A 23,535-nucleotide genomic window follows, 5' to 3' on the forward strand; every position below is an offset into this window, starting at 1 on the left:
TGCAGTAGGCTTAAAAAGCACATTGTTAAAGCGAAAATGGAAATGAAATGATGACCTGCGTGTACTTCTTTGCTTGCCACCTCTTCATCACTATGGCGATCTTTGGCAGCCGAAACAAAAATGGTGGAGCAAGCCAGTCCAGGATGCTCCAAGTAGTCAACCTCATTAAACAACAAAAATTAGATGTAGCTTTTTTACAAGAAACCCACTCAACTCCAGCATCACACAGTGTTTGGAATAGAATGATGAAAAGACCGGCAATTTCAGTGATTCCAACTCTCGCACAGCAGGAGTTGCTTTTCTGCTTAGTCCGCACTTCTGCCCTCTACTACTTTCATTTCAGGAAATAATCCCAGGTTATCTTGCTTCCCTGGATTTTGTTGACAATAACATCGAATTTACTTTAATAAATGTCTATGCTACTTCAAATGGCACAGACCGCCAAGGCTTCTTCAAAAGGTTACGACTCCACATGAGGCAATTACATTTGCAAAAGTGTATCGTAATGGGAGGTGATTTCAATTGCTCCCTTCAGCCCGCACGTGTTCGGAATGGTGCAGAGCCTCACCCCGGATCAGCCAGACTGCTGTCTGACATAATAAGAGATTTTAGTCTTCAGGACATATGATGGATACAAAATCCAAACACCCATCAGTTTACTTGGAGTAAAGTTGCCAACAATCAGGTGGCCCTTGCCCGGCTTGTTAGATTTTACATAAACTCACTCCTTATTAATCTTTCACCTACCACGACAATTTCTCCATCTGGTTTTTCAGACCATCACCTTATCACCATGTGCTGCCGAATAGGGTCGTCTCCAAATTGCCACTCTTTTTGGAAACTTAACATCTCCCTATTAGACAACCCCTCTTTTAATAGTGCCTTTCAAAGTGTATGGTCCAATTTAGTAGGTGCAAAGCCCCAATTGAAAGACCAGCAGTTATGGTGGGACAACACAAAGGTCCAAATTCGAAATTTCTGTCAACATTTCTGCTCTTTAAATACACAAGTAGAATGCAGAATAAAAGCGGAACTGGAGAAAGAAATGCTACAAATTCAAAGCAACCTAAAAACCCACCCTGCCCCCCAACAAAAACTAAGACTGCATGAGAAAAAGTCTCTTCTAAATAGTACAATCACAACCATACCCAAGGAGCGTTAACGAGATTACGCTTTCAACACCTTCATCTCTTAGATAACCCAACCCGGTTTATTTTTGACTTTGAATCAAAATCGCCTCATTCCCGAATCACTGCTTTAAAACGTCCTGATAACTCGGTCACTACTAACCCGGTAGAAATTAAGAACAATGTAAAACTTTTCCTTTCTAATCATTACCAGGCAAAAGAAGTTGATTTAGAACCGGTTTCTCAGTTGGCGGATGGTATCAGTGTTCTATCCCCAAGCAAAAGTTGGATTGAGAATCACCACTCACACTCGAGGAACTTTCTGCTGCCCTTAAGAGCCTGAATGGAGGGAAATCACCTGGGCTGGATGGTCTACCAGCGGAGTTCTTCAAAAAATTCTGAGACCTGATTGGACCTGAATTGCTTCTGGTCTTCCGAGAGAGCCTGGAGAAGAATGAACTCCCACTAAGTTCCAGAAGAGCCGGACTTACTTTGATTCCTAAAAAAGGGAATCCCTTGCTCATCTCACAGTGGAGGCCCTTTGTCCCTGCTGTGTGCAGACTATGAAATCCTCTCTAAAGATTTGGCCTTACGTGTTTCACCTCTACTAAAGGATATTATACACATGGACCAAACCTACTGTGTCCCCGGGCGTAATCTCCAGGATAGTATCTCTGTTATTCGAGATGTAATTGATATTTCTGAGATAAATCATGGAAGTTGTGGCCTGGTCTTCTTGGACCAGGAGAAAGCATTTGACTGTGTTTATCACACATACCTTTTTGAAGTTTAAAATTTTTGGGGTTTAGCCCCTTCTTTCTATCACATAAACAGTTATGTTATTCAAACATAATGGCCTTGTTAAAAATAAACAATGAACTTGTACCCCCCCCCCCCTTTGGGGTTGGGAGAGGGGTAAGGCAGGGCTGCCCTCTTTCAGGAATATTGTATACTCTTTCTCTTGAACCCTTCTTAAACACCCTTCGTAAATCCTTATCTGGTGTCACTATGGGAACTAATCCCTTAAAAAGCATCGGCTATGCAGATTACATCTGCATCTGCATAAAGCATGCAGAAGACATTGTTAAGATGACGAGTACCTTGGATCTCTTGAGTAAAGCATCAGCCAGAATAAATTGGGCTAAAACAGAAGCACTGTGGCTCCAACCCTCTACCTATCCCTTATCCACCCCCCCCCCACTTTCCCTCTCCCTCCTTGTCTCCCTGGCAATATTTCTTGGAAAAGTGACGAGATCAAGTTCTTGGGAGTGTTTCTTGGTCCGGGCGATTTTGTGAGGCATAACTGGGAAGGTTTGTTGGCACGCATGGCACTGATTTTACTCAAATGGAAGAGTTTACTCTGACAACTGTCCTACCAAGGCAGGGTATTACTCATCAACAGTCTGGTCACCTCGACGTTATGGTACAAGGTTCTTGCCCTACAGCCACCAGCAGACATCGTGGACAACATACAGAAATGCATCACTCGTTTCTTCTGGTCTGGAAAGCATTGGCTGCGACCGGAAATCCTGAACTTACCAGTGGGTGAAGGTGGCCAAGGACTTGTGAATGTCAAGTGTCCAATCATGGCTTTCCGGCTGCGAACAGTATGGCGCTTTTTGTATGACCTCTGTTTGGTCTGGAGACAACTCACCAGGTGCATCTTCCGACAAGCTGGAAAATTGAACTTTGCCCAAGAGTTGTTCTTGATGGACTCAACCAAGATAGATTTGTCTAGGTTACCTGCTTTTCACCGAAGCCTACTCAGTGCATGGCAAGCTTTCGGCTGCCGTCGTGACCCCTCGACCTACACTGAACCCATGTTCTTCAACGAGTCACTGTTTCATAACGTTTTATTTGAAGGCAATGAAGGGGAAAATGCTTTCATTCAGCAGTTCACATACACTGCAATAATGAAAGTGTGCCACTTGAAGAATGCCACCAATGGTAGGTGGCTAAGTGCCACTGCTCTTGCGACAGAGGTTGGCATTAGATCATGTCGCAAAGTGGACAGCGTGCTAAAATCGGTACTACACACCTACTGTGCCTCACAAATAGTTTGGGAAAAAACCCTCCCATACCCACCTCTGACTTTTCCCCACCTTTCTCAAACCTTTATCTATCTGGCTCTACTAGTCTAGAACCAATTGGTTTTGGCCGATCTCGATCCTTTTCTGGGAATAACCGAAAAACCCTGAACAACAATACAATGCCTAAAAGTGCTTTTTCCCTCTTTGTCTTCCCCCGTATCCTGTAGATGGGTCACAGTCTTACCAAAAACCCCTCCCCTTTATCCCATTTGGAATTGGTACTATAGACCGCCTGCACCAAAACGGGTTGGAGATCTCCAATGGAGAATCGTGCATTGGGTATTCCCAACAAATTCTCTAATTCACCGGTTTTCACAAACAAAAAGTGAGCAATGTCCCTTCTGTGGACAAACCGAAACACTCCCTCACACGTATATACGCTGTAACCGTTTAACCCCTTTATTTTTGACCTGAGTATACCCTTCATCTCCACAACAGCAATCTTAATTCATTTTTTCCTTTCACAAGCTAAGCTTGCTATATACAAGACAAGTAAATCAAAAGTGTGTCATGATTTGTATACAACAGATAGCTTAGAAGTGTTTAAATCCCTTTGTGTTTCAAGAATCAAACTGGAGTTCTGGTGTTGCTCTCAGGTACAGGTGTTTGAGACCCAATGGTGTACAAAAAATGCCTTCTGTAAAGTATGTGAGGGTTAGTTAAAATTCACTTATAAGTTAGTGACTGTATACCCTCTGTCTAAATTTTCTTGTTTGATTATGATATAAAATTGTGTGCAACTATGTGAGCCTCTGCACGTGAGGCAATCGATTTTTGTAATAAAAGGACATAAAGTACATAGAGTCATCTATCTTATCTCTATCTCTATCTCTATCTCTATCTCTATCTCTATCTCTATCTCTATCTCTCTCTCTCTCTCTCTCTCTTTCTCTCTTTCTCTCTTTCTCTCTCCACGAGGTTGGGCAGGAAGCAGATGCGTGAGTGTCGATGTGCGAACACGTCCATTATGCCATAATGGAGTCGTACAGACTTGCACCAAACTGTCCTGGTCCAAACATTACACAACCACATTTTATCACTGTAACAAAATGTACAAAAACGGTTTACCCATTTAAATGAGGTAAAAATGGTATCACAAATCGAAAAATTTATCCCTTTGATAATGCAAAAGCAAAAAATAAAAATAAAAATAAACCAATGTCACCCGCAGGGTGACCCGTATCTTGCCAAAAGGTGACCACGTGTGACTTCTTTAAGGTCACACTGAGGTGAACAGAGCTGCTATCCACCAGGAGCGACTCCTTGAGGAATATCTGCCCACGAGAGATTCCGATGAGAATCGTTCTACAGAGTAACCATGAAAAATACGCGTTTGCCTCATAACGTCACCAAATGATGTCATAATGTCTCAAGCTTGACATATCTAGAAAGCACTCAGAGGTGTTCAATTTGAGGTACTACATGATATGGTTCCTAAAACTTGAAAATTTGACCTTGGGGTCAAATATGTTTGACCTCAGGCGCTAACCATGAAGGTCAAGGCCAATCGCCACCAAAAATTAATCAGCTGAGCGCCAGACCATGAACTATATTCCCATGAAGTTTGAAGACGATCCGATCAAAATTACTCAAAAAATTAGGGTTTCGTCGACTCCCCTGATTTGCGACAAAGTGACCATGACCTTTGACCTTGACCTTCAAAATTTTGTGCACTGAAAGGGACCTCTATGGGCCTCTGATATGCGAAGTTACAAAAATTTCCAATGATAACTGTGCTCTCAAGAATTTTTTATACGTGATTACAGACAAACAAAAAAAAAACCAAAAAATAAAATAAAAACATACAAGCTAACATATCTTGCAAAAACTTCGTTTTGGCAAGATGAAAAACCCGGAAAAATGCCGGTATTTTTGATGTTTAAAATACACAGCCGGACGGAGATTTAAGAACCGAAAAGGTGGCCACATCCAGGGGAAAACAAACAAACAAATAAAATGGGACCTATGGTAACCCTAGTTTTACTGTATTTTGTCCACCCAGGTTGAGAACTTGACTAGACAGGTACAATATCTCACAACACAGCTACAGTTGGAAAGAGAGAGGAGTAGAAGCCGTGGGCATGTCCCACCTCGAAGTCGATCAAGAGCACACAATTCCAGCTCAAGCACCCACTAATGCAGAAGTGCAGAACAGATGTGCTGGTACCATTGAAAGCATGGAGAAAAGGTTCACAAATGCATCAGCTGATGCTCATACCAGTCGCGACCTTCGGAGCAGGGGAATTCCAACCCCAGCGACTCGCGGTGACAAGTCAGCCTGTCAGGGACTCATGTAGTCGCCATGTCTACATAACTGACAAGGCAGCAGATACCAGGTTTTTCATGGATACCGGTGCTGGAGTGAGTGTTTTACCATCTTTTCACAAAAGCAAAGGCCGGCCGACATCAATCCAGCTGCAGGCAGTGAATCACTTGCCCATCACCCCATAAGAGGAGAGATCTTTAACGCTGGATCTTGGACTGTGACGAGTGTTTTGATGGGTATTCGTGGTTGCTAAGTTGCTTACATCCATCATCGGGGCTGATTTTCTTCTCCAGTTTGGCCTGCCAGTGGATATCAAACATCACAAGCTTATTGACACCATGAACAGCCTTACTGCACGAGGAAACATCAATCATACACCGTCCATCAGCCCCAATGTTCGTGAAAGCTACATCTCCTTCACGTTATGGCACCCCCCTTCGTGAATACCCAGAGATTGCTCATCCAGTGTACAGGGATTGTGAGATCAAGCACTCGACCACTCACCACATAGTAACTTGCGGACCTCCAGTTGCAGCACGACCACGGCACCTTGCCCCAGATCGTCTGAGCATCGCTAAGTCAGAGTTCGAGCACATGCTTGAACTCGGCATCATATGCAGTCACCGTATGAGCTTTCATGTGCAACATCATATGCAGCTCTTTATTTGATATTCATATGGTACCGAAGCAATCACCGTGTGTGACTTTGATGATCTGCTGGAAGCAAGATCCTATGGAGGAAGAACACGAGGCGCACCTCAGATGACTTCTTGGGCGCCCTGACAAGTATGGCATCGTCATCAAACCCAGCAAGTGCAGGTTTGGGAGATGTCAACAAGTCACCTGAGCCAAGTCTCAAGTAAATCTCAAGTCCTTGAGGGCAAGTCTGAAGTCAAGTATCGCATCACAATGTCATTATCACAGACCTTGGTTACGTGTAAGCCTCTAAGTGTAATTTTCACGAGTCATTAAACGAGTGTAAGTGGTTTACACTAGTCATGAGCTGCTTGTTTATATGAGCTTAATGACTTTTTCTGGGCATGTGTACTCTAAAATAAATGACATGGAAAAAAAAAATTAATTGCTTTCATTCAAACTCATCGACTGGACTCGGTGGTGTAATGGTTACATTTGGTGACCAAAATGGTTACAATCGGTCACGAAATTGTTGACCAGTCTCAGTCTTTTGCGTGTCATTAATCTTGGTGATTCTGCTCCGAATATGGAAGGTTGTCGATTCATACCCTGGCCAAGTCAGACCAGATTTTAAAAATTGTACTTTGCTGCTCCGTTGCTCGGCGTTCAGCATTTCAAAGGATAGAGCACAGCAGACAATCCCCATAGGATAGCATCGATGGGAAGGAGGGAATTCTTCCTTTAGAGAGAACCCTGCTGTCATGTGATGAGAGGGGCAACACCATTGTCGCTGGTATGCAAGTGAGACTGATTCCCCCGCTTCCGCTGATTCCCCCGCTTCCGCTGATTCCCCCGCTTCCGCTGATTCCCCCGCTTCCGCTGATTCCCCCGCTTCCGCTGATTCCCCCACTTCCGCTGATTCCCCCACTTCCGCTGATTCCCCCACTTCCGCTGATTCCCCCACTTCCGCTGATTCCCCCACTTCCGCTGATTCCCCCACTTCCGCTGATTCCCCCACTTCCGCTGATTCCCACACTTCTGCTGATTCCCCCGCTTCTGCTGATTCCCCCGCTTCCGCTGATTATCCCACTTCTGCCGATTTCCCCGCTTCCACCGATTCCCCCGCTTCCGCCGATTCCCCCGCTTCCGCCGATTCCCCCGCTTCCGCCGATTCCCCCGCTTCCGCTGGTTCCCCTGCTTCTGCTGATTCCCCCACTTCCGCTGATTTCCCCACTTCCGCTGGTTCCCCTGCTTCCGCTGATTATCCCGCTTCCGCTGATTCCCCCGCTTCCGCTGATTCCCCCGCTTCCGCTGATTCCCCCGCTTCTGCTGATTTCCCCGCTTCCGCTGGTTCCCCTGCTTCCGCTGATTCCCCCGCTTCCGCCGATTTCCCCGCTTCCGCCGATTCCCCCGCTTCCGCCGATTCCCCCACTTCCACCGATTCCCCCACTTCCGCCGATTCCCCCACTTCCGCCGATTCCCCCACTTCCGCCCCTCCCCCCCCCTCCGCTGATTCCCCCACTTCCACTGGCATGCAAGTGATGCTGATTCCCCCGCTTCCGCTGATTCCCCCGCTTCCGCTGATTCCCCCGCTTCCGCTGATTCCCCCGCTTCCGCTGATTCCCCCGCTTCCGCTGATTCCCCCACTTCCACTGATTTCCCCGCTTCCGCTGATTATCCCACTTCTGCTGATTCCCCCACTTCCGCTGATTTCCCCGCTTCCGCTGATTCCCCCACTTCCGCTGATTCCCCCGCTTCCGCTGATTCCCGCACTTCCGCTGAATCCCCCACTTCCGCTGGCATGCAAGTGATGCTGATTCCCCCGCTTCCGCTGATTCCCCTGCTTCTGCTGATTATCCCACTTCTGCTGATTCCCCCGCTTCCGCTGATTATCCCACTTCCGCTGGCATGCAAGTGATGCTGATTCCCCCGCTTCCGCTGATTCCCGCACTTCCACTGATTCCCCCACTTCCGCTGGCATGCAAGTGATGCTGATTCCCCCGCTTCTGCTGATTCCCCCGCTTCCGCTGATTATCCCACTTCTGCTGATTTCCCCGCTTCCGCTGATTATCCCACTTCCGCTGGCATGCAAGTGATACTGATTCCCCCGCTTCCGCTGATTATCCCGCTTCCGCTGATTCCCCCGCTTCCGCTGATTGATTCCCCCGCTTCCGCTGATTGATTCCCCCGCTTCCGCTGATTGATTCCCCCGCTTCCGCTGATTGATTCCCCCGCTTCCGCTGATTGATTCCCCCGCTTCCGCTGATTGATTCCCCCGCTTCCGCTGGCATGCAAGTGATGCTGATGCTGAAAGGAGCTGAAGCTCAAGCTTAACAGCTGATGGGACAATCATCAGACTGGATGAAGTAATGAACCTTTTGTGGTGAATAGAAGTCGATAACTTGGTTTTTAGATCAGCCAGTCCACCTTATGTTGATACAAAGAAGGCTTGGAGGCGAGCGTGCTTGGAGGCGAGTGTGCTTGGAGGCGAGTGTTGTTGGAGGCGAGTGTTGTTGGAGGCGAGAGTGCTTGGAGGCGAGTGTGCTTGGAGGCGAGTGCTTGGAGGCGAGTGTGCTTGGAGGCGAGTGCTTGGAGGCGAGTGTGCTTGGAGGCGAGTGTGCTTGGAGGTGAGTGTGCATACACCTGCAGAGTTTATAATCCGGTCCATCATACCAGCCTCCTTCTGCAGCTGCGTAATCTCATGTATCACTCACTTGCCTATTTGATATACATTTTATGAAAAGGCATTTCGGAAGGCAAATGCATCACCCTCCAAGGTCTGGGTTGGCCTCCTTGTGGTTGCCATCTGAGCACGTAACTCATGATCCTTGGATCCCATATAAAAAGTCAATATAACCAGTGACGTGAAGGCTTTGACAACATTTTCAGGCTGCGGCAACACCTTGCATTGTGGAAAAACTGTATTCATCAGCGGCGACAGGGATTTCATTTGTTGTGAGCGAGATTGAGCAATCACATTTCGGCAGCAACAGTGAGCACGGCCAAAGCGAACGTGGACTCTTGAGTTATAAAACAATTTTATATCATGATAAGTATTGTTACGTGGAAGATGGCGGTGGGAGGGGACCATTGATAGAATGTGTCAAGATAGCACGGTCCATGTGCTCGAGTAGGTTAGACTTGCACTTGCACTAGGGACATGTCAGGGCTAAGTTGTACGTAATGTGTGTACTTGGGAGGCAGTGAGCGTTCATCACAGAGCAGTGTAGGGTAAGGAAGCTGTCACGTGTAAAACTTCCCACCTACAGACAACGCTAGGTGAACGGCTTGATGTGAGTGCACACACACACACACACACACACACACACACACACACACACACACACACACACACACACACACACACGAAACAGGCACGGCTTGTGGAATCCTACCGCTGGCCGCTTCACAGAGGACTGACGTGCTCACAAGTCGGCCTTGTGCTTGTAACAAAACTGAACAAACAGTATCACTCATTCATCAAGTTCACCGCACCATCATTGTGTAAAGGTCACCACGATAGCAGCCACAACTCGAACCGTAAATGGATTACAGGAACAAACACAATCAATTCCACAACTGTAAATTATCCCAAGTTTGTTTGATTTATGAAACCTCAAAACATTTGGGGATCCAGGTACAAATGAAGGTGAAAATGACGAGTCTAAATAATGTGTTGTATTCCTCGCAGCCCACCTGTGTAAATGAAGTGAGTGAACCCCGGATGATGCGGATGGGACCCGACGTGTAATTTACCTGTGAGCCGCATCTTTCAGGATGAAGGTCCGGGGCTCCAGTCGTCCCCGCTCTCAGGCTCGCTCTACAGGAAAGGAGGATAATGAATAGTCACAGTGAGTATCACAATAATGCAAATTCCGGGTAAGGAGGGGTCACTTACTCACTTAGTCATTCACTGAAAACAGGTATGACAACATACCTTATAAGAAGGCTTAGTACAACTCGCAGGTGTGCGTTCGGGTGAGCCCATTTTTTTGTTAGCCTGAGTTAATATAAAATGACGACACCTTCTCTCGCCGGCAGAGGTGTGCAGAAATACGTGTATCACGTACAATTCAATGTCATTGCACCTGCCCAGGTATGCATTTACACGTGGGCAGGTAAAAACACAGAGTGGAGCAGAGATACACGGACACAATACTGTCTCGCTTTGTCCAATCCATTACCAAACTCAGTACCTTACGATCGAAGGTTTCTTTAGTTATGTTTCAGATAACGAATATATATATACATACACACACACACACACACACACACACACACACACACACACACACACACACACACACACACACACACACACACACACACACACACACACACACACACACACACACACACACACACACACACACACACACACGTTTTTGGCCCTCTCTCAATGGTAAAGAACCACTTAAAAATTCTCAGAGCCGGATGCAGATCCGGATCTTTTGCAAACTGAATGAGTTCGTCCTCATCACACACATAACCTCTCCAACCAAATTTCATATGAATCTGTCCACAACCTTTTGAGATATCCTGCATTCAAACAACGAAAAAGACGTCATGCAGACAACGATACTTGCAAAATCCACACCCCTTTCCAAAGTTTGCCATGGATACATCAAATTGTCCATTTCTTTAAGATTAAAATTGACAATGTTAATCAAAACTCAGGTCAATCAGATGAAAATTGATTATTTTTCAGATTGAAATTGATGATTTTAGAAGTTTGACATCGAGTTGACCTTTGACCTTTTGACCTTAAATAGTTGGTTTTCAACTTCAGTGATGCAATTGCTACTTAATCAGATAAAAATTGACGATTTTTCAGATAAAATGATGATTTTAGAAGTTTGACCTTCAGTTGATCTTTTGACCTCAAAAAGTTGGTTTCCCAATTCAGTGATGGACGATGCAATCAATGTAATTTTTAGGTTAATCGGATTAAATTTGATTTTGGAAGTTTGACCATGAGTTGACCTTTGACATTTTGACCTCAAAAAGTTGTTTTCCCAATTCAGTGACAACATGCAAATCCTGTTCAAATTTCAAGTCAATCGGATTTTAAAAAATGATTTTAGAAATTTGACCTCAAGATGACCTTTGACCTTAATCAATCAGCTTCTCAGTTGAGACTAGCTCTACAATTTGGTAAAGTTTCATGACGATCGGTTTGGAATTGTGACCGGTAGGCGATTGACAAACAAACAGACAGAATAATAAAATTGACCAATATACCTGAAAAAAATCTTTGATTTTGCAATTAACAGACAAACAGACAGATGGGTGAAAACATAACCTCCTTCGCCCTTCGTTGGAGGAGGTAATAATTCCAACCTGTCAATTTGGACGGGATTTATACTTGTACTGATAATAAAAATTGCACAACAATACAAATGGAGGTTCATTGTGCAATCCAGAAAAACACCTTTTTATGACACCTGGTGGCTTTTTCCCACCGCAGCTTAACAGCGAGTGCAGAGCTGCAAAAGGGCAACGATCAAAGCAGTTCAGCACATTAAAATCCAAATCAACCAGAGGTCAAAAGTGGAAATGCATCACAAATCAGACTCGGTGGCATTATGGTTAGAGCATCTATCTGTGGTTCAAACTTCCTACCTCGTCATTTTCGAACAATGAAAAATGTTAATGTTGAGCATCAAGTAAGGAAGCAGCAGTTTGTGATGCTTCCTTGCTTGACACTCGGCATTGAAACAGGATAGAGCACGGACAAACAACCAAATGGCGGATATCCTGCCACCTTTGGTGAAAGGCGATATTACAAATCACCTTCCTTTATCTTCTTCATTACCTCTGAGACCGAAGGTGGATGGAGGTTATGTTTTCATCCCTGTTTATCTTTGTCTGTGAGCAGGATATCTCAAAAAGTTGTGGATGGATTTAGATGAAACTTGGAAGAGGAGGTTGAGTATGTGTGACAAGAACTAATTGAATAGGTTTTGGTGAAGGGTCTGGATCCAGATCCGAAGACTAGAATATTTTTTTAAAAAGTAATTCTTCACCACGAAGAGATAAGGCCAAAAACGACATATAGCATGATATCTCAAAATGTTGGGCAGGGATTCGGACAAAACTCGGTGGATGAGTTTGGGAGGCAACAAGAGCAAGTTGATTGGATGCAGATCCGGCCCATCAGTGTGATAAACGTAAACTGTTCAGCCAAGTGGAGGATTTAGCCTGGTGTTGGCTTCGTGGTTAGGGTGGCAGCTTGGGATCCTAGGGTCCTGAGTTCAAGCCCCGTTGGCCGCTGAATTAATACACACCAGGAGGTTGACTCAGCCTGTCATCCTTCCGAGGTCAGCAAAATGAGTTCCAGTGTACTGGTAAGGGGGACACCATCAGCGGCAAAAGCCGAGTCCCAACCAATGATGCAACCAGCAGCCACAGGCTGCAATCGAAAGGGGGGGGGAGGTGGAGGACAGTGCTCTCCTGAGTACAGTTCTCATAATATAATGGAACCTTTTCAAAATTATGATGCGGGGCTGTGATCAATCACAAAAAAAAAATTTAATGACAAAAATTTAGAAAGTGCATTTCCAATAATGTTCTGCATCACATTGCCCAGCGAAGGTGGGTCAAGAAGGGTACACTAACCCAGAGGGCAGAAGTGCCGGCGAGTATACACAAACTTCAAATCACAGTCAGTCCAAGGGGCTCAGAAAGTTTATTGGAAACCAACAAAAACATTCCAGTGAATCAACCAAAAAATACAATAAAATAATGCTACCAAAATGGAAACAGCATGCCTAAAGCAATGCCAACAACTTCAAACCATTTTCAGTTCTCCCTTCTGCATGAAAGAAGCGATACGTCATCTTTTAGTGACAGGAGGACTTCTTTGTCATTAGCTGGAGAACAATTCAATCATCAAATCGAATGCCGTCAACACTTTGATATCGGAGTGCAAAAAACATTTATTTTTAAGCTTGTACCTTCACCATGATCGAAGTAAACAGTATGATTCAAACATTCCATAAAAGGTTATAACCTTGGTTTATTTCTTTGTGCAAAGTTGAAGCTATTCAGGGAAAACGTTTCAGGTTCTGCAGTCCACTCAGCATTCCAGGACATTAATTGGAAAAACGTTAAACCGAATAAAAGCAATATCAATATGGCACGATAATATCAACATTTTTATCATCATAAAACAGATGATGGGAGTCTTGGGGGGGGGGGAGGAAGAAACTACATTTGGCATAATTTGCATTTTCTTCAAAAAAGAAAACAATTATCGCAGAGGGCACTGCTTGCCAGTAAGTGTTCGTTCAAATATAAACTTTGGCAATAAGAAATCTTTACACATTGATGCAAAAACAGAAAGAAAGAAAAAAAAAAAGTGACAATACTTCCTTAAATCACGGTTATTTCCCCCACCTATGAGAAAGTCACATCTTGAGGGAAGGAGCAGAAATCATTAAATATTTACAACAAAGCTTTTTGTGCCGACTTTGAAAGACAGTAGACGCTTAGGGGAGAGAGAGAGAGAGAGAGAGAGAGAGAGAGAGAGAGAGAGAGAGAGAGAGAGAGAGAGAGAGAGAGAGAGAGAGAGAGAGAGAGAGAGAGAGAGAGAGAGAGAGAGAGAGAGAGAAAGGGAAGGAGAAAGGGAAGGAGAAAGAGAAAGAGGAGGAGAAGGAGAAGGAGACGGAGACGGAGAGAGAGAAACAACTCGTACAAACATATTCCAAACGTTTAAGAGCAGAGTTATTGGTTAATAATATTGGACTCAAAATGTCAGCTCCTTGATTTTGCTAATATGGCAGCCTCACCTATACACCTGTTGAGATCAGAAATGATGAGACGAACAATCTGAGAGCTCTTGTTGGGCAAGGGTTAAGCAATTCCAAATGTGTCGAAGGGTGGGAGTGGTGTTTTCAGCGCCTGGCACTTTGTTTATAGAAAGTTGAAACTTCCAGGAATTTAATCAACACCATCTCAGCAGAATATTCATCCACGATAATTTCATTTCGACTACCTCAAGCCACATCGAAGGCGGACTTGCCGTCAAAAGAGGTGGACTGCTGCATTTCAACGCTGGTCGGTTAAATCGGGGTTGGGGCAGCGGTTTCAGAAACCAAATAGAGAAACGTTTATGCTGGAGTTTAAAAAAACACAAGGGAAAGGAGAGAGAGGGCAATGTCAGGTTGGCTTGGTTTGTTCTCGTAAGCAACGTGTCACTTCTCATGATTATAGTAACATGTGTCCCGTATTAGACATGAATGATGTTAAAAATTAAAGGTCCAATGAAAGAGGATTAAAAGCAAAAACGGGGAGTAGAGAAGCGCGGTTATGGACAGCGTATGCATTTGCCAGGTCCTCCAATAACTGACTACAAAGCAGAATTGTATATTATTGATGTCGCAATGAATAGCCGCATATTCATGACCTCGATGGATGTTCAGCCATCGATGAGATCCTGAAAAAGAAATGAAAACAATGCAAATCATTGTTTATAAACAGGGATAATGGGGGAGAGCGGCAGAGGCGGTGGAGAGAGCCCAAAGCTGCCATCTGCCATATTGTGCACTCACAAAGTGACAAACACGAAATAAGACAGAATACTGAGCAGTAGGAAGTCCCATTCAACTTACATCATCAGAGTCATCATGGTAGGTCTGCTTGGGTACAAGTCTGGCATGTGGATCCTCGATGGGGTCCTCATCTGCCTGTCTTAATTGCGAGTACAAGAAGGTTATTCGACTGCACACAAGCAACAAAACAACCAATCAAGAGGCACCCAAGAGCACACTGAAGGGGACATCTACAAATCACTTTCACAAGTGAGAGAGCAGGAAAGTGAAGTTCAACAAAAAGAAAGTGATAAGAAAATGAGGGAAGAAAGTGATGAAATAACCATCATTTTGTGTATGCATTATATAGATGGCATCAAGCAGTCTCCCTCATGAAGGAAGTTACAAAGAAGCTCACACAAAATGTGAATATATTACGGCAACACAGTACTCTCACCTTGGCCGACAGCAGTAACGCCGGGTAATTAGGATGGTGAAGGCAACCAACAATAGGGTGACTATTCCTATAGCCAAAAAGAGACCCCAGTGGGGACCAAGTCTGTGTGGTTTCTGACCACTTGCTTTGGCCATAACCTCCGTAGTCACTGCGCCTGGGGTTGTGGGTAAGGAAGTGACCGTCTGCACACAACACAAAATAAGAATGGCATTGTTGCAAACATCAACTGCAGCTGGAAAGCAGTGGGAAAACTACAGGCCGTTTAGATCACAAGATGCCGATAGCTTCACTCAGATTCTGCAACCGGCCCAGACGGCATCAGCCCACCTGTCCTAAAAATCTGCTCTGCTGCTCTTGCTCAACCTCTCTCTGTTCCACTCACCCTCTCATTTGCTCAAGGTCATCTGCCATCTGCTTGGAAATCAGCAAACATTACCGCACTGCATATAAAAGGTGCAAAAACTGATCCCTGCAACAACAGACCAATCAGCCTTCTCCCAATCATCAGCAAGGTTATGGAATCCATCATTGCTTCAGACATTAAATCCTTCCTCTTCTCCAATGGCCTGATTTCCAATCATCAATTTGGATTCAGACCAGGTCACTCTACCATGGATATTCTGCTTCTGCTCTCCCATCAATGGATGGAGGTACTCAATGCCGGACATGAAATCAGAGCCATATCCCTAGACATATCGCGTGCTTTTGACAAGGTCTGGCACCCTGCCCTGCTCACCAAACTCTCTTCCTATGGTATCCTAGGCCATCTCCACTCACGGCTCACAGACTTCCTCTACTGTCGCAATCAATGTGTAGCCCTAAATGGAGTTCTCTCATCCCTTCTTCCTGTCCAGGTTGGAATTCAAGGCAGTGTTCTGGGCCCTCTTCTTTTTCTGGTCTTCATAAATGATCTCTCCGACTCTGGAAAATCCTCTTTATCTCTTTGCTGATGACTCCACCCTCTGCCGTACCATCTGCCATCCCTCAGACCGGCAAGCAGCAGCTTCTTCATTCTCTGCAGATCTGGATAAAATCACAAGTTGGTCCAACACGTGAAACATGTATTTCAATCCTGACAAATCTCACACTCTCACTATGTCTCTCCGAAAGATCCATTGGAACCCCCCCCCACCCCCACCCCCACCCCCACCCCCACCCCCATCTACTTTCTCAACAATCCTCTTACTGTAAAGAAGTCCTTTCATTCAAGCTTCTGGGTCTCACTGTCTGCCATGGTCTTTCCTAGGAAAGCCACATTTCCAACCTGATCTCCAAAGCCAGTCGGGTCACTCTACCCTGGGCATCCCCTGTCGTGCAAAGTCCTTCCTTGGCACACCTGAGCTCTGGACCACAGACAAAGCTTTCATCCACAGCCTGATGGAGTGCTGCTCTTTTCTCTGGGTTGGTGCTCCCGCCTCTCATCTTTCTCGGTTTCACGCTGTGGAAACCAAGGCATTTAGGATCATTTGTATCACCTGTGATGAGGCAGAGTCCTTGGGTGTCTCACTTTCTCACTGCAAGCAGGTCGGTGGTCTTTCTGTTTTTTTACCATCTCCTCTCCGGCCTGACCCCCCTCCCCCATATTTCCACAGGGCACTCAAGGTCCACCAACAATCCCCTTCTGATAAAACGACCAAAATCACGAATCATTGCTCACCTTCACTGTTTCATTCCTCGCTTTTCCCACCTTTGGAACAAACTCCCACATACTCATCAATCCCATTCTTCCCTCCAGGTCTTCAAAACAGTTCACCACCACCTCTTATCTTCCCCCATCCAAAACCTTGACCTTTTCTACCCCCGATAATACACCCCAAACCCACCTCCTTCAAATTTCCTGCTTTTCTTCCTGAAATTCCCTGTCGTGTCGATCTTGTTTACCCTGTGTACCCTGCCCCATCCCTCTCCCTTCCATAGATCTCATGTATCTGTTCCGCACTGTCTTTTCCTTCCCTCTCCCGCCCCTCTTGTCTCCTGCTCCCCTTGTTGTACATTCTGTGTGTTCGCTCTCATACAAGCCTCGACAGCGTATTCAAAATAAATCAATTTTTAAAAAAAAGATTAAAAACCGGCCAATTGTGATGTTTGGTCACAATCGAAGTACTGCAATTAACAAGAGACAATGGAGAGACTTAAGCAGATACAAGATGATTGCAAAGCAAAAATTACCATCTCACCATCTCATTCATCATTCCACCAACAATTCTTGCCAATGTTATCTTGGGGTGACTACAAAATAATGTCGCTCCTTCTATACCATTCAAGATTTCAACTACCTGAAATCACAACACCAAACCAGGAGCCAAGCCTGAATAACCACCAGAAGTCCCGAAGACCACCTCAAGGTCCATTCCCTCAATTTTTCTTTTTTGTTCGTATGCAGAACAAGGCTGCGGGGTATCATCATTGGTTCAGGGCGCAGCTGTGCCGCTGATGAAATACACTCTGCTGGTTAGGGTAGGAATTTGTAATTTGTTCATGGTGCCGGCAATATCTCCCCAACTCTTCGTGAAGAAGACAGTGGGATCTTAACCTTCACCGTCGAATGCTGGCAGATGAGATGCCCGTAAACGTCCATCCAAGGGACGGTACACACATTGATGAATCACCCTGCCAATGAAACACTGGAATTACAATTTATAGCTGGGTCAAGATTCGAGCCCAGGCTGGACAGCTTCGAGGTGAACGTGCGTATCTCCAGCTCGGCCATCTTGTCAGCCCCCCTTCCCTCGTTGAATTCATTGCAATCAATATATATTCTGACGACTTAACAAAACTCAACTTTCAGGAAAAACTCTGCACTGTCTAACAACCGATGGAGTTGCCAGTCACAGAGCAGCATGCACAGGTATCACGTGAAAATCCTTGGTATCAGCAAAATATCCATTAGAATTATACAGAAAATGCCAACTGAGCGAGTCCGAGTCTGGTATTTAGAGCATTCGCCACTCAACAACCTGGTTTGAAAGCAGGGTGTACGTGCAGGATTTCGATATCAACTTGAAGCTATCACTTGCAGTGAACCCGCCTTCACATCCGTCTCCAGGAATCTTACGATATCTGTGGGAGATACAAACAGGTGATTTGTCCAATAGCCAGTTGATACACAAGGAACAGACTCAAAAGTAAAGATGTGTAAAAGTGCATTAATTGTTGGGTGTTTGTAGATCAGCAGTGTCAAAATGGATTACAGCAAGTCACCGATCTACGTCGTGAATTCGTTCCTATAAACCGACGCTCGACGAAACGATGTTTTTTGGGATATTATTTTCCCTTACACCTCGTGTTGTAATGGGGGATGCGTTGCCAGGGAAAAAAATTTTGGTCACTAGCTTAACATAACCTTCACTTAAAGTATGACACATATTCGAGACAAAATTACACAAATCAATACAGAACACGATTGAAATGATGTATGTACACAAATAGACAATACAATGATGGGGGTTGAGAGTGGAGGGACTGCAGGGAGGGAGAAGAAGGCGCAACCGAGATCGAGTGTAACGTCTGAGTCGGGTAAGCGACGTGCTGATACTCCCTCAAACCAGGTACCCAAATGGTGGTTGAACCGGTCACTGCGCTGGACGTGAGGTGCTTTTCGTGTGGATGCTAATCGTCCCAAACCCAATCTGTGTCCTTCAACAGACGATGAATAACTAAAGCAGTTTGTGATCAGATCAACTCGAATCGCTCGGACAAAATGATTAAACGTGTGTATTTGATAAGTAAATGGGGAGGGAGAACAAAGGACACAAAATATTTTATTTACACAGTTTCTTCACAAAGATACGCAGTCTGTGTATCAGATGGACTGAAGTACACTGCACTGAAAAAAATATGAACGACAATGTACATCGGACTGACGCGACAAATTGATTATTGTCCCATAACGTGTTAACGACGTTCTATTGAAATGATGCAAATCAGCAACATACTGTATTTCAAAATTTAATCTTAAAAACAAACACTATTTTGGATGTTCATCGTTGTCGTGGCAATGTAGAAGAGGCTTGGCCTGTTCAGTGTTCACCGTCAAACGCATACTTGATGATGGTTGAAAGCCAGATTCCAATCATTTTACCGTGTTGGTACGTCCGTCGACTACAAACGTCCTTGCAATTCAAGAACGTTGGTGTCTCAGAATTCCTTTGTTCTGCATGTGTTCTGCTTGTTCTGCACAAGCCCTACCATGAGCTTTCTAGTAACAGCAAGAATAAAAATTATTTTTTAAAGAAACAAGTGTAATCAGGTGTCGGCCCACATATAAACAAACTAGAATATAGAATTCAACATAAATGTGTCGATTCATATGCCTCCTCTCGCTACGACAACCACTATGTTTGATCTCAATTAAAGATCACGTGAATAATTAAAGGTCAGATGACAGAGCAAAGAGATACAGTGCCTTCAGAAAGTATTCACACCCCTCGACTTTTGTCACATTTTGTGTTACCGCCCGAATTTAAAATGGAATAAATTTAATATTTTTGTCACCGATCGACACAAAATACTTCGTAATGACAAAGTGAAAACAAGTTTTAAGAAATTTTTATAAAGTAATTAAAAATGAAAAGCTGAAATGTCATGCATCTATAAGTATTCAACCCCCTGAGTAAATACTTTGTCGAAGCGTCTTTGACAGCGTTTACAGCTTCAAGTCTTCTCGGGTATGTCTATCTTTGCACATCTGGATTTGGGGATTTTCTCCCATTCTTCCTTGCAGATTTGTTCAAGCTATATCAAGTTGGATGGGGATTGTCGGTGAACAGCAATCTTCGAGTCTTTCCACAGATTTTAATGGGATTCAAGTCTGCGCTTTGGCTGGGACACTCGGGGACTTTCACGTTCTTGTTCTGAGCCATTCCAGTGTTGCTTTGGGTCATTGTCCTGTTGGAACATAAATCTTCCCTGCAGTCTGAGGTCCTTTGCACTCTGAAGCAGGTTCTCCTCAAGGATTTGTCTGTGTTTGGCTCCATTAATTGTTCCCTCTATCCTTACAAGTCTCTCAGTCCCTGCCACTGAAAAGCATCACAATAGTATGATGATGGCACCACCATGCTTCACGGTAGGGATGTGAGATGGGTGATGAGCTGTGCTCGGTTTCCGCCAAACATAGCGCTTTGCATTCAGGCCAAAGAGTTCAATTATCATCTCATCAGACCACAGAATGTTTTGCCTCATTCTCTCAGTCTTTCACGTACCTTTTTGCAAGCTCCAGGTGTGCCGTCACGTGCCTTTTTCACAGGAGTGGCTTCCGATTGGCCACTCTCCGATAAAGCCTCGAATTATGAAGTGCTGAAGAGATTGTTGTACTTCTGGCAGGTTCTCCCACCTCAGCCAAGTAACTCTGTAGTTCTGTCAGAGTGGTCATTGGGTTCTTGGCCACCTCCCTGACCAAGGTCCTTCTTGCCCAGTTGCTCAGTTTGCTCGGACGGCCAGCTCGAGGAAGAGTCTTGGTAGTTCCATATTCTTTCCATTTCCTAATGATGGAGCTCACTGTGCTCTTGGGAACTTTCAACACTCGAGAAATTGTTTTATACCCTTCACCAGATCTGTGCCTCCTCACAATTCTATCTCGGAGTTATACGGGCAGTTCCTTGGATTTCATGGTGGAGTTTCTGCTCTGACGTGGACTGTCAACTGTGGGACCTTATATATATCTCTCTATCGAGTGCAGCCTGTGGCTGCTGGTTGCGTCATTGCTTGGGACGTGGCTATGCCGCTGATGCAGTGTCCCCCTTAGCAGTACACCGGTGCTCATTTTACCGACCTCGGAAGGATGACAGGCTGAGTCAACCTCCCGGTGTATTTTAATTCAGTGGCCAACGGGGCTTGAACTCAGGACCCGAGGATCCCAAGCCACCACCCTAACCACGAAGCCAACACCAGGCTTCGGGACCTTATATAGAAAGGTGTGTTTCTTTCTAAATCATGTCCAATCAATTGAATTGGCCACAGGTGGACTCCAATCAAGTTGTAGTGACATTTGACGGATGATCAAAGGAAATGGGATGCACCTGAGCTCAATTTGGGGTTGAGATTGCAGTCATTGCAGAGGGGTTGAGAAGAGTTGTTGACGCAAGACATTTCAGCTTTTCATTTTTAATTAATTTGTAAAAATTACGAAAAATAATAATTCCACTGCCATTATGGGGTACAAGCACACCCAAAGGGCAATCTTGTTCCAAGCATGCAACATGTTCTTCTGATGCCTACCTTTATTTGGGCGTTGTCGAGGCAAAACATAAATAACCTCGTTGACGTGCATGAAGCAAAAAAATACTTCTTATAATTTAAAACACCTCACTGAACTGGAAAATGTGGGCAGGAATACTGTACATGTTGTAAAAGGGTGGAGACTTGTAATACCCTCCCCCACCTGGAGCGCACATTTACATCGACAATTTATGTCCCTTCCCTCGCCCCCCACGAGGCTATGAGGTGCGGTCTCACACGACCCAGTCTAAGTCAATGGCCAGCGTCTTGCTCCATCACACGGGCAAATTTTCCTCAGCACCAACATGAGAATCGTGCAGCCTTCTTCACCGTATAGAGGGAAAGCCAGCCGTAATGCCCTTCTCTTCCAACCGCCCATCCTGCCTTACTCGCTTCTGTCCCACTCCTTCTTCGTGTCCCGCTCCGATCCTCACGTCATGACGGCATGCCCCTTAATCATCCACTCCCTGGGCGTGGTTTACCAGTTGTTATTTCTGGAGGCGGGGTTTTAGCCTGCTCGGAAATGTCTGGCTCGGTTGTTGTTGTTTTCGGGACGTGATCCCTTTTGAATCGCCGGTCTGGAAATGCAAAAACATCGGAAAAGGTCATGGGGAAAGGGGGGGGTGGAAATTAGCCGTAATCCTTACCTAATTAACACAGCACCACCCCTCCCCCCCCCCCCCCCCGTGTGGTGACACATAACACATAAGCTCACAGTTTCCAGACTTAATTTATATTGAGATGTCTCCCACACATCCATGGACGAAGCTACTCTATACAATCTGATCTTTTCGATGAAATTCCTCCATCTACCCCACACACATAACAATACCAATATTTGGGGAAAACCCCCCTTTCACCCTCCTTATCGTGGACGTATCCGGATGACGAGCACAACCCCATGAGATGTTGCTGTCACGATGAGTCATGTCAAATTTAGTCCATATCGGTTGGGTAGTTTGTGAGAAAATGTTTTAGTCAAATATTAACGGACGTGTGGACGGACACCGGAACCCACTCTGAGCTTATTTTGGAGAAATAAGTTAATGATAATGGACGGACAACCCAAAAGCAATGCCTCCGGCCTTCGGCTATGGCAGCCTAAATATAATAAACAACCATATCCGAGCACACCAACCAACACCTCATATTATTATAGATTTATTATTATAATTATAACCAATTAAAAACGTCTTGATTACGTTATTGATGAAAGTTAATAAAACTACACCTACGGTGAAAAGAATGGGATAGCCTGGGGCCTAGGCGCTAGAGGTATGCCACACCCACGGTGCCCACAATGGGAAAGCCACACTCACCTCAGCTTTCTTAATTGGGTTTGAATCTCAAGAAAGCTAGAAGCTGCCATTCTGGTGTTTCGCAACCAGGGCGAGGTATCGATGTTTGGGCCGTCCATTGGAAGGACGTTAAACTCCGCGTCCAGTCCACCAGCATTAGTTGGTGGCGGTTAAAACTCCCAATGTGTCCATGAAAAATAAGTGAGCTTTTGCCAGCACCCTGGCCAAATTCCTGCTCCAACCTACACGGGGCACTGGATCACCAGCACAGCTGAGTTCCCAGAAAATGATGCTACCCGTAGCCACGTGCTGCATTCAAAAGAAGTAGTGCGAATAATACCTTTGAAATTTCCCTCCAAATTTGGCCACCGGATGCAACAAAACATCAGTAAACTAAACGTGTTTAAATTGCTCCAATTGATTCAGAGGAACGAGGTCAAGTAAAATGATGAGGCCAGCCAGGCATTGTGGAGTTCATATACTGAGTGGCTATCACTCGTGATCACCATCTTGCCTTCCCCAAAAGGTAAGCATCATGGCAGGTTCCCAGCCAGTCAGTCTCCTTTGTCTTGTGCGACCACTCATTGGACGAGGTCTACAGGGTCAACCACAAGCCAAATTTAAAGCACAGAAATGTTCCAGAGCAGCCAACCTGCTACTGGCAATTTGAGCACAATATAAACACACCTCCAATGTCCGTATAAAGAGACAAGGTAACTTGGTCACAAACTGGGCGAATCCCAAATGCTCTATCCTCACCCTTGTGTCAGCAAGACCTCTTCCTTTCCATAGATGCAGATGTGCAGTGGGCGTTTTATCATCGCAGTCTCTTCCTGACAATCATCTTGGTCTGGATCCCGGTAGTATCCGTAATCACTGCACAACACACCACACCATTTTGATTCCTTTTTAAC

The 23,535-nt window shown here is 45.0% G+C and overlaps 2 protein-coding genes and 1 long non-coding RNA gene across 5 annotated transcripts in view; 1 reads left to right on the plus strand and 2 right to left on the minus strand.

The window, feature by feature from the left end:
• Positions 1 to 10,015, minus strand: part of LOC147008910 (protein FAM3C-like) — a 70,742-nt gene extending 60,727 nt beyond the window's left edge. The window contains exons 1-2 of one of the 2 annotated variants that reach the window (XM_085863532.1): positions 9,876 to 9,961; positions 56 to 161 (exon numbers count right to left, since the gene is read on the minus strand). In XM_085863532.1, the coding sequence (XP_085719658.1) occupies positions 56 to 88 (33 nt within the window). In that variant the 5' untranslated portion in view covers positions 89 to 161; positions 9,876 to 9,961. Of the gene's footprint in view, positions 1 to 55; positions 162 to 9,875 lie in introns of both variants that reach the window. The other variant, XM_085863534.1, reaches the window with a different exon arrangement.
• LOC147008911 (uncharacterized) overlaps positions 9,259 to 23,535 on the plus strand; it is a 32,319-nt gene continuing 18,042 nt past the window's right edge. The window contains exons 1-2 of the long non-coding RNA XR_015053146.1: positions 9,259 to 9,412; positions 9,811 to 9,970. This is a non-coding gene — a long non-coding RNA (uncharacterized LOC147008911). The remainder of the gene's footprint in view (positions 9,413 to 9,810; positions 9,971 to 23,535) is intronic.
• SORT1 (sortilin 1) overlaps positions 12,792 to 23,535 on the minus strand; it is a 64,313-nt gene continuing 53,569 nt past the window's right edge. The window contains exons 17-21 of one of the 2 annotated variants that reach the window (XM_085863527.1): positions 23,381 to 23,497; positions 18,065 to 18,167; positions 15,108 to 15,289; positions 14,732 to 14,810; positions 12,792 to 14,556 (exon numbers count right to left, since the gene is read on the minus strand). In XM_085863527.1, coding sequence (XP_085719653.1) covers positions 14,539 to 14,556; positions 14,732 to 14,810; positions 15,108 to 15,289; positions 18,065 to 18,167; positions 23,381 to 23,497 — 499 coding nt within the window. In that variant the 3' untranslated portion in view covers positions 12,792 to 14,538. Of the gene's footprint in view, positions 14,557 to 14,731; positions 14,841 to 15,107; positions 15,290 to 18,064; positions 18,168 to 23,380; positions 23,498 to 23,535 lie in introns of both variants that reach the window. The other variant, XM_085863526.1, reaches the window with a different exon arrangement.

The sequence above is a fragment of the Eptatretus burgeri genome, chromosome 18 (assembly GCF_056783735.1).
Source record: "Eptatretus burgeri isolate ZD-2024b chromosome 18, Ebu_testis_v1, whole genome shotgun sequence".
In the NCBI taxonomy this organism is placed as follows: Eukaryota; Metazoa; Chordata; class Myxini; order Myxiniformes; family Myxinidae; genus Eptatretus; species Eptatretus burgeri.